General features: G+C 43.1%; 1 protein-coding gene across 3 annotated transcripts in view; it reads right to left on the bottom strand.

Annotated features, from left to right (window-relative positions):
• LOC138576293 (zinc finger protein 414-like) overlaps positions 1–15,748 on the bottom strand; it is a 659,544-nt gene extending 643,796 nt beyond the window's left edge. For 2 of the 3 annotated variants that reach the window (XM_069649545.1, XM_069649544.1), the window contains exon 1: positions 15,619–15,744. In XM_069649545.1, the coding sequence (XP_069505646.1) occupies positions 15,619–15,621 (3 nt within the window). In that variant the 5' untranslated portion in view covers positions 15,622–15,744. Of the gene's footprint in view, positions 1–15,618 lie in introns of all 3 variants that reach the window. The other variant, XM_069649546.1, reaches the window with a different exon arrangement.
• Between the last annotated feature and the right edge of the window lie 24 nt (positions 15,749–15,772).

Raw genomic sequence — 15,772 nt, 5'->3', positions numbered from 1 at the left:
TGGGTCCCTCCTTTCGAGGCCCAATGGCCTACGTCCATGCGCCCTGGGTGCATTGCTCCCCTCTGCTGAGGATCTGAGGCTGGTTTTGGGCCTCTTGGGAGGCGTTTCGGTCCCTGGACATGGATTTGTGTCGGGTGACCCTCCTTGTGTTTCCCTGTTGTCCTAACCCATGGGACCATTTGCCCTGCATGGTCTCCCAATACAGGCCCCTATTCTGTTCCCGGTTACCTCAGCCGAGAGACTGCGGCCTTGGGGCGCTCCGGTGTAGTCAAATATGTTTCTTCTTGGGGGCGGGGAGCCTGCATGGTGGACTTGATTCTACGATGAGATCATTCCCTTGTCATTGGGTTTCCTCACCGTTTCATGGATCGCACATCATCGTGTTGCCAGTCTTATACCTAGTCCCTCTGTCTCCGGCAGAGGTGGGAGGGCTCTTTCTGTTGGGTGGTTTTGGAGTGCCCCCACAACCTCCTTCGTCTGGGGAATTGTATTGTTGCAATGATGGCCTCTGAACAACTCTCTGGGGGGCCCGATTCGGGGGGTGTTCCTTTGGGGTTTGGCCTCCTCCTAGGCTGCTGCACAGTTTGTGTCTCTACCTATCATTTGTAGGGCTGTTAAATGGGCTGGTCCCTACAGGTTGTTTAGGCTTTCTTGATATGGGGAAGCTGCCAGGTCTACTTCCTTTGGGGTGGGTGTGTTGCCTTCTATGTCTTGGGATCTCTACACTTTGGTTATGTTCTGTCAGCTTTGGTGGTGGGCTGTTTCTTTGGTGTCTGGTGCGCTTTTCTTTCTCATTGGCCCCTTGCCCATGGCGTGGTTTTGGTACATCTCAAAGGTAAATACTGGGACAAGGAAGAAATACGTGGAGGTAATGGTTGCATTACTTACCAGTAAGGTGCATTACTCCAGTCCTACTCTTCCTCATTCCACTACAGACGCCCCTCCTCACCCTCCCTGGTGGGAGAAGGGTCCCATGAAGGTGCTTGGTGAATGGAAACTGGTAATCATGGGAAGAGGGGTGTTTGTGACTCCGGAGGAGGGGTGGAGACAACAGAAGAACGGCTTAGAAATGGGTTCCTGGAAGGAGACAGAGCCTCTCAAAGGCAAGTAATGGGAAGGAGAAGAGCAGGACTAGTAGTAATGAAGATTACCCGTAAGTAATCAACCATTATCAATCATAATGCAAATCTTGCTGAGTAATTGCTTTCATAATATTCAAATTAATTTAATTCAACCAAATGTTACCAACTCATCTGATATGTTTATTCCGAATCAAAAGAAATATACTGGAAAAAGTCCACAGGAAAAACTTCCAAAATGAATATGTACGCACAATTTAGATAAGAGTGGTAAAAAGCAATACATCATGCATGAATATAAAAACCACAAGAAGACACAATCAATCACTTAATAAAGCTTAGCAAAACGTATTGCTACAGGAAAGAACAAATTATATACAAAGTAAACTGAAAAACGGACACTTAAGCAACACTAGACAATATAGATTGACAACAAACAATATTACAATCTACGAATACACAAAGAAATGTGAAACAGTAAATGCTATGTACATAAAATAAATTGTATCAGAACATTCAAAGGATAGACCCTTGATCAAACTTTGACAATATGAACTGAAATCTAAGAATACAAAAAAAAAAGAATGTGAAACTGTAAATAGAGGTTTGACGTGTATAAAACATTTCGGCATCTATGGATACTATGCCTGCCTCAGGACCGTATTGGGTGTTGGCATCTAGCTTAGAAGAATATTTCTCATCAATGTCCTGAATCACTGCTCCTTAAGCTTTCCAAATAGTGTACATAGTTTAACATTAGATAGGAATGGAATAGTTTTACATACTATCCTCGCTCTTCCATTGTTGTCCCAGTTAGTTCAATTTGCTCGTCTATGAATAGCTGTGATAATAATTGAGTCAATTTAATTGGGATCCAAAGAAGAAAGAAGAAAGAATACTGTAATCTTATGTATTCATGAAACCCAGTTGTCCTTAACATAGAATAGGTTGCATTCTCAACCATTGCGAAAAAGGGTTTCAGGCCCGATTTAACCATTGATAGTCATCACCAATAACAGATAGTTTCAAATATGGGATTTTCTTGATGACATTAAAAGTCCAAAAAGGTTTTTTAGAAATAGCTATTGCAATAACTTAAATTTGATTGACTCAGTACATTAGGTACCCATGCTCAAATAAAAACCAGAGTTTACTTGCCCTCTTTGGGTGTTGATACTGAATGCATCTCTCTACATGATGTTTCAATAACAGGATCAAGCAGAAAAAACTTTAAATTTGTTCAATTAATGTATTTTTGACGAGTTAAAATTTACTTTTATATTAAAAACTGCATTATCGCCCACATTGGCCTGGGCGGTTTAGTGGAATTAGCAATTATAAATTCTACTTTTCCAAAAAAAAGAGATGGCAAAGAAATGCCAAGAATGAAGTTTGTGCAAGAGCCAGGATTCTCACCTTCTTCCTTGCTTATTCTATAGATAACAGATCTGTCGCCTAGGGGATACGTGTCCCGTATTACTTCAGCATCTGCATGCTCACTGACGCCATTTTGGTTGTTTTATATTGGTAGTACATCTGCACAGTGTGACATCATGTGGCACTGGGTGTTGCTGACGAGTTGGAGGCAGAACAATGTATGTACTAAGTACAGCCTCTCGGATCACGGTTGAAAGCCAGAGATGGAAATGTTCGAGGGAGGAAAGACCAAAAGATTATTTTTCCGAAATAACCTGCAGTCTTTTCTCCCCTGAACATTTCCGACTTGGCCCCACACCCTCTCTACTTACCTTGTTGCCGATTTGCTGTGTCCCTGCGATGCCTGTTCCTCTTCACTCCCGTGAGCGGAAGAAGCGCTGCAGTGTCCTTTTTTGTGAGGCCAGCTATGGGGGGGCGGGGGGGAGGGACTTCCCCGCAACCCTCAATTACAATATAGTGAGCAAGGGTGCGGGGACACCTCTGCAGTCCCTGCCACCGAATAGGGGATTTGGTCAAAACTTTCGGCCGTTCGGTATTTTCCAACAGCCGAAATCTGGCCAGATCTCCCATTCGGTCATTTTATCTCAGTCTTGTTGGCCGATTCTGAGCCACTCTATTAGAGTGTAGTAAATTTAAGGACAATGTGTTCTTTAAAAGATGTAGATGCATTTGTTTTTGTATGCCATCAGTGTTTTTAGCTCATTTACTCAATAGAGACAAATTAAGTATAGCACTGCGTGGCACAATTAATGTTATTCATAATTCTAGACTGAAATATTCTAAGAAATTTTAAGCGATGGGGAATAGTGAATCATTACTGTGTTAGTATTTAAAAGATTAGAATACTACCCACATGAATCTTCGTATGGTTTCCATGTCTCTTAATGAGTAATGGCGATATGGAATAGTCTTACGTTGAGCTGTATGCATTTGGAACACTCTTTGATGCAGCCATTTTGTTAGGCAAACCATCAGAAAAAGTCCTAAAAAAACAGCTTTGTAATTGCCATTTACAAATAACCATTGGACACCCAATATTGGTTTTGTTGCGTTTTGGGTTTAAAAATGCAACCGTTGGTATGATTTTTTGTTCCATTTTTAACCGCGGTAAGGCGCATTATGTCCGAAGGACGTGTTAAATGAGCCAATAATTGAGCATAAAAATTGGACATTGATAAAATCTCATGTCCCATTGTTTAAAGGGTGGGCATTGGACCGGACATTAGAGCATTTGAATAGCTGAAGTCTTATTTTAAGTACTCACTTGGAGTGCACGCAGTGCTCCTTTACAGAGTTGTCGGTTTATTGATGGTTCACATAATTTACCATGTTTTGTATAATAAACTTAGACTGGGCTACATTGCACAACTGCCACGTTTTCTTTTTATCCCCATTTCAAGGTTAAATTTTGATTAATCAGGCACATCAGGGGCAAGCTAGTCTACGCTAGCATAAATACCTGTGATTCCTTGCGCCTTGCACTTTTAAATTTAACATTGTTAACTTGTATTGTTGACAGACACTTGCTCTTAGGATAGGAAACTGCTACCCGATTTGTTTTTAAAACTGTATGAGCTTTATGTACTTTTACGGAACATTTAACTAATCATTTTTAACATTTAAAAAAAATCATTGTAGTGACTTCATGTGTAGCTGCTATTATATTGTTTCTTGCCCTCTGGTGATTCTCGGTACGAAACAAGGGTTCTTTACCTTGTTTTTCTGCTACACCGTTTGGGAACACTGTACCAAGACTACATTTCCCAGTAGCCTTTGTAGTTCTTGTGCCACATTTATCTAGTTTCAGGCGCAACAGCGCTGGCGCGTCAGGGAAAAGCGAGTCTAAGCTAGTCCACGCTGATGGCGCCGGCTGCCTCCCTTTTCTTACACTGAGCCTCAGAAGCGTAATTCTTCGCAGCGGTTTCTCATATTTTGAAATAACACGATCTGTAGCACAATATGCCATTGGAGTACAGTATTGTGCCTGATTCATTCAGGAGTGCCGAAGGTAATTATGAATGTGTAAACATGGCTTTATTAAATACCAGCTCCCTGGACAAACATGCTTTAGACGTTAAGGATCACATATTGGATCAACAAATTGAAATTATGTGCCTTAAAGAAACGTGGCTACAGGACTCCAGTGGCCCTAATGTGCCCTAATGTTCACCTGGCAACTCCCTGTGGCTATATATTTTTCTCTAGCAGGGAGACTGGAAGGGGTGGAGGAGTGGCCTATATAGTACAGGAGGTTTTGTATTTTTTTTCAAGTGTTCAAGTTGTGAAATTATTCTCATACCACACCTATCCCCAATAACTATGTGAATGCTGTACTTTATTATTACCCTCCGTCAGATACACCCTTTTCCTACAAGGACATTTCAAACGTATTGGCTTCCCTCCACAAGCCAAAAACTCCACGTTGGTGTTGGGGATTTTAACAGATGGCTGTACAACTCATATGATACTGAAGCTCTTCACCCGGAGCGACTTTTTACGGACAATGATTTTGTGTTTCTTAGTAGGGCACCTACCCATAATTTAGGAAACACTCTAGATTGAGTTACTGCTAGGAACTTGACGCTCAGCTCCACGTGTGTCCAACCCTGCATCTGGTCCGACCACTTCATGGTGAGCTTGACCATGACACTCCCACGCCTTTCCACCATGAGGTCTAACACCACTAAAAGTGTGCTGAGTAGAAATGTTAACAAAGTGAATGACACTGGTCTGGAACAGTGCCAGGTGGAGCTCATGATCACCACCACCGAGGAGGATCGTCCTCACCATTTGGTGGCAGAATATGATAAGGCTTTTGTAGTGATTAAGTTCTAGCGCGTGACTGAGCCCTAGCGCGCGTGTGCGTGCATGCGTGTGTGTGTGTGTGTGTGTGTGAAGATTCCAGGAGAGACAGTTGAGAGAGCTGATAACTGCCGGGTGGAATGCCCAGTGTTCACCACTGTAAGAACTACGCGTTATATATGTGAACCGTATAACAACCAAGTAAACTTACATTAACTAAATGTCTGTCATCGTTGTAACTTACCCACGAGATTACTACACTGGCGACGTAGTTAAAGGACCTTGAAGGAAGGAGTTTGTCGTGGAGGGGACGAGCATTGAGGTGAGAACATTGCCCTCCATATCCCATCCTACCCGGCGGGCAGGCAGGGTCCAGCTTCAGGACACAGTCCAGTGGTCCTGGGAATTACTGGTCTTAACGGCGTACGAAGGAGAAAGTGCGTTGGGGTAGCCATTAAGGCTACTTGTTGTGTAGCCGGGGTCCAGCTGTCCGCTGTAGCCGGGGTCCACATTGGTGCTACAGTGTAGCCGGGGGCCAGCTGTTAGCTGAAGCCGGTGTCCACCTAACATTTTTGAGCATTCGTTGGTGCAGACGGAGTCAGTCCTGATTGCCGCTGCTATCCAGCAGGTGGCGCGCCGGAGACAAAGTTTACTGAGAGACTTCCGTGGTCGCAGCGGAAGTGTGTGGTGGGACTTCTGGTCGTGTGGAAAGGAGTTCGTACCGCGGGTTCCTCATTCGGGCAGTTTTGGACGTTGTTATTCATGGCGTTCGAGACATCGGAGTGCCAACATGAGGCACTCCTTCACGGAGCGCATTTCACAGTGCGTGCATCAAGCGTCCGCCAGCCATTCATTAAGGGAGTGTGTGGGTGCGGCAAGGAACATTCTGCCCATGTGTTGCTGAATGATGCGCAGTGCATGGACAGCAGTAAGGAGGCGGCTGATGCGCAGGTCATGGAAGACAGGATCGAGGCGGAGGAGCAGTAGTCCGGGTGTACTGCTGAACAGTTAGGTGAGGCTTCTGCTTTTGGTCTCACCGCTTCAAGGAAGAGGCGTTCAGTAGCGGCCAGCAGTGGCAAGTACTGTGCAAATGTGAAAAGGAAATGTGACTAAGTGTTCGCTATGTGGAGAGGAAGGTTGTCATGATAAACTTCATTGTGATAAACGTGTTTCCTTCCTTTCTATTCTACAGGCTTTTGATCCTGATGTATATGACTTCTATGTGGGACTGGATGATCTCACATAAAATGAGGATTAATAGTGTTGTTCATATGCTGTGTGAGTGAGTGGAGAGCGTGTGTGGCCTCTGTTGTACGTGTTTTCGTTGGGGGCCGTATGGTGTGAGTGATTGTGCGTGTCAGTCGTGGCCCTCTCATGTGTCGATTTATTGTTCTCATTGTTAAAGATATTGTTATAACCTTGTTTTTGTTTGCAGGGGGGAAGGGGTGTTCTCATAGACTTACTGAGCTATATGCGTGTTTTCATTCCTTTTCAGCACGGACTTGCAGGTTATTAGTTTACTGCACAATGTTCATGTTGTACTTTCCCTTGCAAGTGGGTGTGCGAAATATAATTGTTATTGGCTTTATAATGCTGTATGTGCTATCTGGGGGTAGATGCATTTATGTGTTTATGAATTTGTTGATATTCATCCGTCAATGGGTCTTGTTGCATGATCTGTATATGTTCTAACGAAAATTGCGATGTGCATACATGGAGGTTATGTATGTTGGTGGGGTGTTAGAGACTTCAATAGGAGGGCAGGGTAAACTGGGATTGGTGGGTACTGGAGAACTTTGTTGTGTCCATTTTACATGCTCTCTAATTTTGGTGGTAGTGACCGGGTGGTGCTACTTTGCGCTGTTGCGCTATAGGGTTAGGGGACATTGTATTGAGCGTTTCCTTGTGTGTGATTGCTGCATGTGTGGGTGGCCGGGAGGGTCCATACGGGGGTTATTCTTTATTATTTGCTGTTGAAATGTCAAATAGCTTGTGGGCAGCCGGGTGGGCCCACGGGAGTGTTTTATCTGCGCCATTGTGGCATTGACAGGTTTTGGCGTTGCGTGGTGTATTGAGTTTATCGGAGGAGCAGTGTAGTGAAGTTCGTCTATTTTCTGCAAATGTACGGGGGAGAAGTGTAGTGATTAAGCTCTAGCACGTGATTGAGCCCTAGCGCGTGTTTGTGTGAGCTGGTGGCTGTGTGACGTGTGTGTGTGTGTGTGGGAAGAGTCCAGGAGAGACAGTTGAGAGAGCTGATAACTGCCGGGTGGGATGCCCAGTGTTCACCTCTGTAAGAACTACGCATTATATATGTGAACCGTATAACAACCAAGTAAACTTACGATAACTACATGTCTGGCATCGTTACTTACCCACGGGATTACTACAGCTTTATTAAAATACCTGGATAGGATTGCTCCTGTCCGATGAAAGCTTCTCCGGGAGTTGTCCAATAATGAGAAATGGTTCAGCCCTATCCGCTCGCAAACAAGAAAAAAAGAAAGCTGAAAGACTGTGGCATAAAGATCAGTCGCAGACACATAAGGAGGCCTGGAAGGCCCTGGACAAACTATATCGTCAGGAAGTTCTGCAAGCTAAGAAAAGCTTCTTTGACTCACAGATTCAGGCTGCTGAGAATGACTCGAGGAAGTTGTTTGAAATACTAAGATTTAGAAAAACCTAAATCCTTGATTCACTGGTTCTCTCCCAGTACTGAGGATTGTGAAGCAGTTCAGAAGGAGTTTGCCGACAAAATCCTGGCTGCTCACACTCAATCAAGGAAAATGTAGTTCAAGTATAGCTTTTTTTTAATTTATTTTTTTAAAAATCGATTGTGGAAGATCCTCTTGCTAAACTGTTAGGCAAAATGAAACCTACAACCTGTAAGGGTGAGATTCTACCTTCCAAAATAATCTTGGAGCACCTTAACACCTTTCTGCTGTTTTTAGTCTGTTTTGTGAATGCGACTTTCAGGTATAGCCGTATACCCGAATCTTTAAAAACAAAAGTGTCAGTCAGTCCACTATTGAAGTAATCAGGGCTGGATCAGAAGGTTTATGCTAATTATCGACCCATCACAAATGTCTTTTTTCTCATGTAGGTGGTGGACAAAGTAGCCACCTTTCAACTGCAAGAACATCTGGAAAAGTCACAAAGTTTACATCTCAGACAATCAGGTTTTTGGTTGCTTCATGCCACGGAAAGCGCCCTGTTGGACTTCCAGATCGCAATGCTTACAATTGTGGACAATAGCAAGGTCGGGCTGCTGATGTTACTAGACCAGTCAGCAGCTTTCGACCTGGTGTACCACAGAAAGTCAATAGATTGCTTGAAGAATATCACTGGCTGTTTTGAGAAGGAAGCCTTCTGGACCAAATCCGTTTTGCAAAATAGGATGTCCAGGGGCGAAGCTTGATCAAAGCCAGAGAGGCTACAGTGTGATGTGCCACAGGGCACATGCCTCTCGCCAGCTCTCTAACATATTTTGCAGACCACTATGTGATCTCCATGACTCATTGGGAGTTAGATTTTCTAACTACGCCGATGATACCCAACTGATTATAAATATCAGTGGGAACTATTAAAAAGATCTGTACCTTATTTCTAGGATTTACAACACCATCCAAAACTGGATGTCCAACAACGGGATGCGTCTCAACGCGGCTAAAACTGAGCTTCGGATCTTTGGCTTTGCCCAGGCACGTGTGAAATGGGATGACTCCTTTTTACGTTTTGTTATCCAGAACCAGCTAGTAAAACACTGTCTCAAAGGTCAATACCTTGGGAGTTGTATTTGAGGCCTCACTAAACTCAGAAGCCCAAATCCAGCATACCACAAATAAGGCTCAATACGCCCTAAGATTACTTAGGTTAGTCAAACCGTTTGTATCAGAGGCCAATTGAACCACCATACTTATGGCATTGATTATGCCACATGTCGACTATTGAAGCGCGTTACTGGCTGGTGCTGGCAAGGGCTGTATACAAAGGATCCAGATTTTGCAGAATGATGCTGTGCACATTATTAAAGGGGTCTCTAGAGAGTATCGTAAAGGTCTGCACTGGCTCTCTGTAGAAGCCAGGATCTGATTCAAAATATGCACCGTTGAGCATAAATGTCTCTATGGTCAGGCGCCAAGCTACCTAAGGGACTCTATAAGGGTTACTGTCCCCAAGAGAGTAACTAGATCCAGCGACTCAGTTTGTTTAGTCACCCCGAACAGTAGGCGTTTGAAGCGCCTGGGAAGCTCTTTCCAGGCACAGGTGGCATGGCATGCCTGTGGAATAAACCTCCAAAAGACTGAGCTGCAGAAAACAATCACCTATCTTTTAGGCAATGACTGAAAACAGTCCTTTTCAATTAGCCCCTCTGTTTCCCGATTGATCCCCCCTTTCTGTCTTTTGCGCCCTGATGCCTGCGGGCTACAGAACCTGCAGTGTGTTCTATGCTCTATAATCTAATGAGCAACAAAAACCAAGCAAAAATTAAATACTCAAATAAGAAATGTTTAAGGTATTTGCGTGTCCTTACTTTTTTAATGGTTTGCCATACAGGTGCACAAAAAAAACTATACACATAAACAACTTGTGCATTCTTCTGTGACTTCAAGTGATTGAAACTCGAAAACAAAAATGTATACACTTACTAAAAGGACACCAATATTTCTACCAGACACTTTTATAGAAGTTTCACAATGCTTAAACCTAGATGAAGAACACATTTGGTTACTATATGACTGTGTCAAGTCACACATCACTTCATTCCCTTTCTTAGATGTATAAATCTTTCATGTATATTTGACCTCTCAAGTTTGCAGTTTTGCCTTCATCTACTGTCTTCTTCTATTCTCTCGCAGACCAAGGGTGGGAAACCTATGGCAAGGACAGAATATGCCACTCTACAGTCTAGCCTTGGCACTGTTTAACAAAAAAACCTCTTAACATTGCAAGGACAAATAGGTGTATATTGTGCAACAAACAAAAGCGCCAAGCTGGCCGAGACATGACTGTGCTAGGTGTGACGGTAAACACTATCAGCCTTGTTGGGATGAACAGCCAACATTCCCAACATGAGGGAAGGTATAAGCTAAGGAAGTCCCTGTAACATGAGACAGAAACAACACAGAAGGCCAGACCCCCAGCCAATAGGTTCAACTCAATAGGCCTAGGGCGAAGCAAACAAAAGGTTAGATACATTTAGGAGAACCACCCATGAAGAAATGCAGACAGTAACATACCGAAGACACATACAGACACATTAAAAGAACAGCCTATGAAGAATAATGGCAGATGCATATAATGTGCAGTAGAGTATTAGGCTAAAACACACACGTGTAAACAGCACAAAGGCACAGTGCGTACCCCAATCAGCAATAATAACTGAAACACTGAAAACGTAATATATGTACATCTGACATTCATTCGTTGCCTAACATATAGTGTAGGCCTCAGGGCAAAAGCAGCTTTGTAGGCTGTTAATAATAATAGGCCTCAGAAATACATGGATTATTCCACAGAGTAAAATACACCCAGTTTTGGTTCATTTTAGAGAGACACATACAATATCACTGGCCTCGCAAATCAGGGTGTAACGCTGCACTGCGATTGGTCAGGGCAGAGAGGCGCAGCTCATTCCCAGAAGTCGAACGAGAAGCAGGGTTTCAAATCAAATGTTGCAACTTTGTGCACAACACATGAGGAAAGATGTGAAAGTTGCACAGGGAAGGGCTAGAAGTAGAAACATATTACCAACATTGTGCCTACTGTGAAGATCGAGGTATGAGACGCAGACACAGAGGACTCGTGGTTTTTGGTTATATACTTCTATTGTAACAAAAAGGGGGTTGGAAAATGCCTCACTTTCCCTACTCTAGAAGGTTTCCCTACCTCAACCAAAAATGAAGTGGTCTGTCCTTTGTCAAGATTTCCAAGCAAAAATATGTGCTATTTCTGAGATCCAATTCTCGTCCTCACACTCTAACTCTACGGTGCAAAGGGTATTGTTTCCGATTCTTAAAAGCGTACAACTGTCCAAATCCAACACAAAAAGGTAAAATTGCATCCAAAAGGTTCCAAACAGACAATGTTCACAGTTACAGGGAATAGCTCCCTTGCCCAGATTGCTTTTACTAATAAGAAAAGTTCAAACAAATAAAGTTCCTTAGGACCCAAGAGGATCAATCCCTCCTCTTGGCGCGTTCACAGTTTTCGGGGAAATCGCTCCCTTCCTAAGGTTTCTCTCCACCTTCACTATGATTCAAAAACCTAAGGGTATATATCTTCCTAGGAATTCTACTTTCATTGCATTACAACTTGGATGAAGGGCCTATACTCGAAGGTCACCTGGCTCATTCCCCCGCCAGGCTCTTCTTGCATATTTACAATAGTTCACAGTTTGAAGGGCATGGATATTCAATGAAATTCTCCTTCTATTAAAACGTGTACACACATTTCAGTTTACCTGGTGTAATCTCCCAGACTTTCATGCAATCATTCAAACACTTCTCTTCACCTGTTGTACTGTCAGAAATGTATGTTTTATCCATGAAGTGAGACTAGACCATCGTTGGCTTATTAACCCTTGTGTCATAGTTTGTTTTAATAATCATTTCCACTCACCAAAGGGTTATTTTCCCAATTTCCAAGAGCATTCACCTTGGCTTTGCTTTCTCCTGAAATATGGGTTCAAGAACCTGCCTGCGGTATATTGCACAAATTCTTCCTTGGCTTCTCTCTGTCTCCCTCACTTAATTCTTATAGAGCGGTAAACGCTTTCAGGCAACCCGGTAACCAATCTGTTTCCCCTGGGCTTACCGGTTGCTTCTTGCATTCATTCGCTTGGATTTCCTTCAACTTGTTGGCTCAGCGTGTGTCTTGTTAGCACTGCACCTCCGCTGTGTCCTTTTCTGCTGTGTGTGGTTCCCGCTGCCTTGGGTTCACGGGCAGAAAACCGTCTGCACTCGGGTTTCTCTCTCCACTGTTCGGACTCGCCTCTACACTGTTCTCCACAGCATGCTTTCCCTCAGCTTGTTGCTCGATGTCGGCACAGGTTGCGGTGCACTCGAGCGTCTGCAGATCCCTCGGCCTCTGCCCGTCAGTTGTAGCAGTTTTAAACTTCCTGGCATGATTAAATAGTTTCCAAAGAGTAGACCATTGTATTGGTTTAACGGTCTTAGTCATCTTCACTGCTCCATTGCTCACTCGTCTTAGTTGTTACCAAGTTGCTCCTTGTATGACGTTGAGGAAGCGGATATTGGATCTTATTGGGAGTGATCATTACTGCTCCCTGCCTCTCTCTTATACCAGTTGTTAATATACTGTGCTTTGTGGAGTGTTGGGGAATACTTAAAGTAGATCTAGTAAGAGGTTGAGGGAGAGTGTTAAAATATGCCATCTGGACAGGAGGCATGGAGGAACCATACCTAAAAGGGAATGGAGGTCTATGTGACTTTCCCCAATGATGTCCGGCCATCCCTGTGAGAATTGCCTCCCCCCGGTGGTCCTTCCTCATATAGACGCCCCCATGGTCAGGATCAGGAGGCGGCTGCCGCCCACTGGCCACATAGGGAGTCTCTCTCCCCGGAATAGAAGTGATGGTCTCGTCAGATTCATCACACTACCCATTGCTTGAGGGGATGCTTGTGGTCTTGTGCAGAAGGGATGTGACCTAGCAGTTCGGGCTGGACTGCCCTTTTGGGATGGGACCAAGCCTGATTGGCATAAGGTCTTTCACCTTGTGTAATGGGGCTTGGGAGGCGAAGAACGACGGTCTGGAGGCTTGCCCAGAGCAACGCCAGAGGTTAGGATTCATTCAAAACCTTCCAGTCATCACCTCTTGTATTTTGCTGGAGGAATTACCTCCAGCTTGCTGCTGGAGGTTTTTGCTGCAGCCAGGCCTCCAAATAAGGTCCGTACCATGCCTGTCTATACCTGAAAATCTTGCAAATATGACAGCTTTATTATTTTCCTGTGTACATTTACGCACAAATTTAGAGCAGAGAGCAGTGCAAATGTCAGGTTACTTGACAGAAATCGGAACGCTTCTTTTGATTTTTATCTACACGGATGTAATTGCAAAGCCATGGAGAAAAGCCTCAGAAACAGCCTTTCAAAAAAAGAACTGTATACTGTGCTAAAAGGAATGGTTTCTTTCCATTCAGCTTCTGAAGTATTGTGTGTAGATGCTCATGGAGCTAACGGAAGCACCGTGCATATTTATTTTCCTAGCATTTTAGGATTGTATAATTAATAAAATGGAAAACTAAGTTGCAATTGAGAATAATCTTGTAACAGGCTATTCTTTTTTTCCAGTGAAAGCAAACCAGTATTGCACAATTGCATTTTTCAGAGTTCCTGTGCTGGGTGCATAATCATGTGGAGGCAGATCATTTTTACACTTATAATTTAATTTACACTCCAATTTTAAAATCAGTGTGTAAAATGAGGAGTATGCACTGTCTAGTTTACATCCATTCAACCTTGCAGTCAATGGGGTACATTACTATTAATGGTCAGTGGCAGCAGAGTCTGCTCAAAGGTACTCGCCAGGAACTGTAAGTGCTGTTAAAAAACAAAACAAATCAAAGTTACATTTCTAATTGAAATAGAAACTCTGCAACACCTACCCCTGTGATAATCCAGATAGGTATTTAACTTTATGTAGTGCTTCATAAATGGCTCGTCCAACATCTAGGCACTGTGATTATTACACCTCAGTCGATACTGTTTACCGTTCTCTGAAGGATGTTAGCCAATAAGAAAGCTCAGCCAGTTGAGCGCTCGTTGCTGCGATCTATAGGTTGCAGGTTCGAATTCCGGCACTGCCAACTCAGCCTTTCGAGGTCGAGAGTACCAACTTCGGTTTGGTGAGAATTGTGATAAATATGTTCCATGTACAGAGCTTTGCCAAAAGTGCTCTATAACTAACCATTTGACGGTGAGATTAGGTATAGAATTTAGCATGGAGTCCTTGCCTACCTGCACGGTTGTACTATAACATTAGGTAGTAATAGCGCCTACAAATGAGGGCTTTCATTAAACATCAAATGACAATTCTGCTATTGAAGCTCAAAACACACACAATACAATTCATGCTTGCTTTACTGTGTAATTGACTATGTTTTTGTGTTTTCAACATTTAAATATATACAAGAGAGATCAAATGGCCAGACCATAGAGAAATAATGAAAGGCGTATCCTGTCACAATGCAGAATTGCATGGTAATTATTTCAATACAGTTTTTGCACACGTCAGCTGGATGTCACATACATTTTACTCTCTCGCAAAGAAGAAAAGTAATTTTTACTCTTGAAATCACATTTACTGTAAAAGTTTAAAAATCTGAGAAAAATTCTTCCACCTCAAAATCTTATCTGGAGCACTGTCTGCACCGGTGCAGTAATGTGGCAGTAATGGTATTAACACTGTAGTACCCCCGATTTTTACAACACTGCTCAATTCGTAACGAGGCCCTATGTGAGCACCCACAGAATGCAGGACAACAAAGAACATAAATTCATCATTTGACGTCTCCAAAAACTCAACAAAAACTGTTTGGGAGGTGCACTTTGCAGTTACAATTCCCTTTCAACTATCTTCCAGAACAATGCAAACATTGCATACATAGAACATCTATGATCATGTGGACAAATTAACAATGTTCAGTCACCTTTAGAAAGCTATGAGATACCGCCACTTACCATCACAAAGTTGTTACAGGAGAAATTTAAGGTTAAGATTAGGACTATTTTGGCATAGTGGGCTTTAAAGATTTAATGAAACTACATAAAATGTTAAGTCAAGTCTGATAATCAAGACATGCAATCCCAAGTAGGGACTTTTAGAGAAAGAAGATGCGGTTTGCTGGCTGTATTGCAATTTGGAAGGACTCAACATTTTCTAAACTTCCAAGTGACATAGTAGGACGGGATGAGAGAAAGTTACCTATATGCTGAACTGAAGGAGTTAGTAAAATGAGAAATACATTCAAGGGCAAATTCACCATCTCAAAAACGAAATCGCCACTCTTGAAGAACCGTTGGAAGGTATTCTAGAACAATCTTGAAAAAACAGCACACACAGAAGTATGTATTATCGCTTCAATCGTGATCTTTCGATCCGCATTTCTTTTAAGAGTTTTTCACTGCCACCATTCACAAGTGGCAAAACACCCTCTTTCTTAATATTAACATCGGCCTCAGTTTATTCAAAATAGCAGGAAATTACGGGAGGGCACGGCCAATCTCTCACGTGATTCTGGAAGGAACCAAAACGAAACACCATAAATCAGAGCCCACCTACCATGGACAGGGGCGATCCTGCAGCTTTTTACTGCTTTAATGCACAGGTGCCAGATAACTGAAGCCCACAGTGGGAGTGACAAGATGGTAGCGACTAGTTCTAATTAGAAGAACGGTCCTAGCTGCGTGTCTTCATCACGTGACCGACGCGTTCC

Source organism: Ambystoma mexicanum, chromosome 1p (genome assembly GCF_040938575.1).
Source record: "Ambystoma mexicanum isolate Mex_15411 chromosome 1p, UKY_AmexF1_1, whole genome shotgun sequence".
NCBI classification, from domain to species: Eukaryota; Metazoa; Chordata; class Amphibia; order Caudata; family Ambystomatidae; genus Ambystoma; species Ambystoma mexicanum.
The sequence above is the reverse complement of the archived record's forward strand: the minus strand, read 5'-3'. Positions and strand labels throughout refer to the sequence as shown.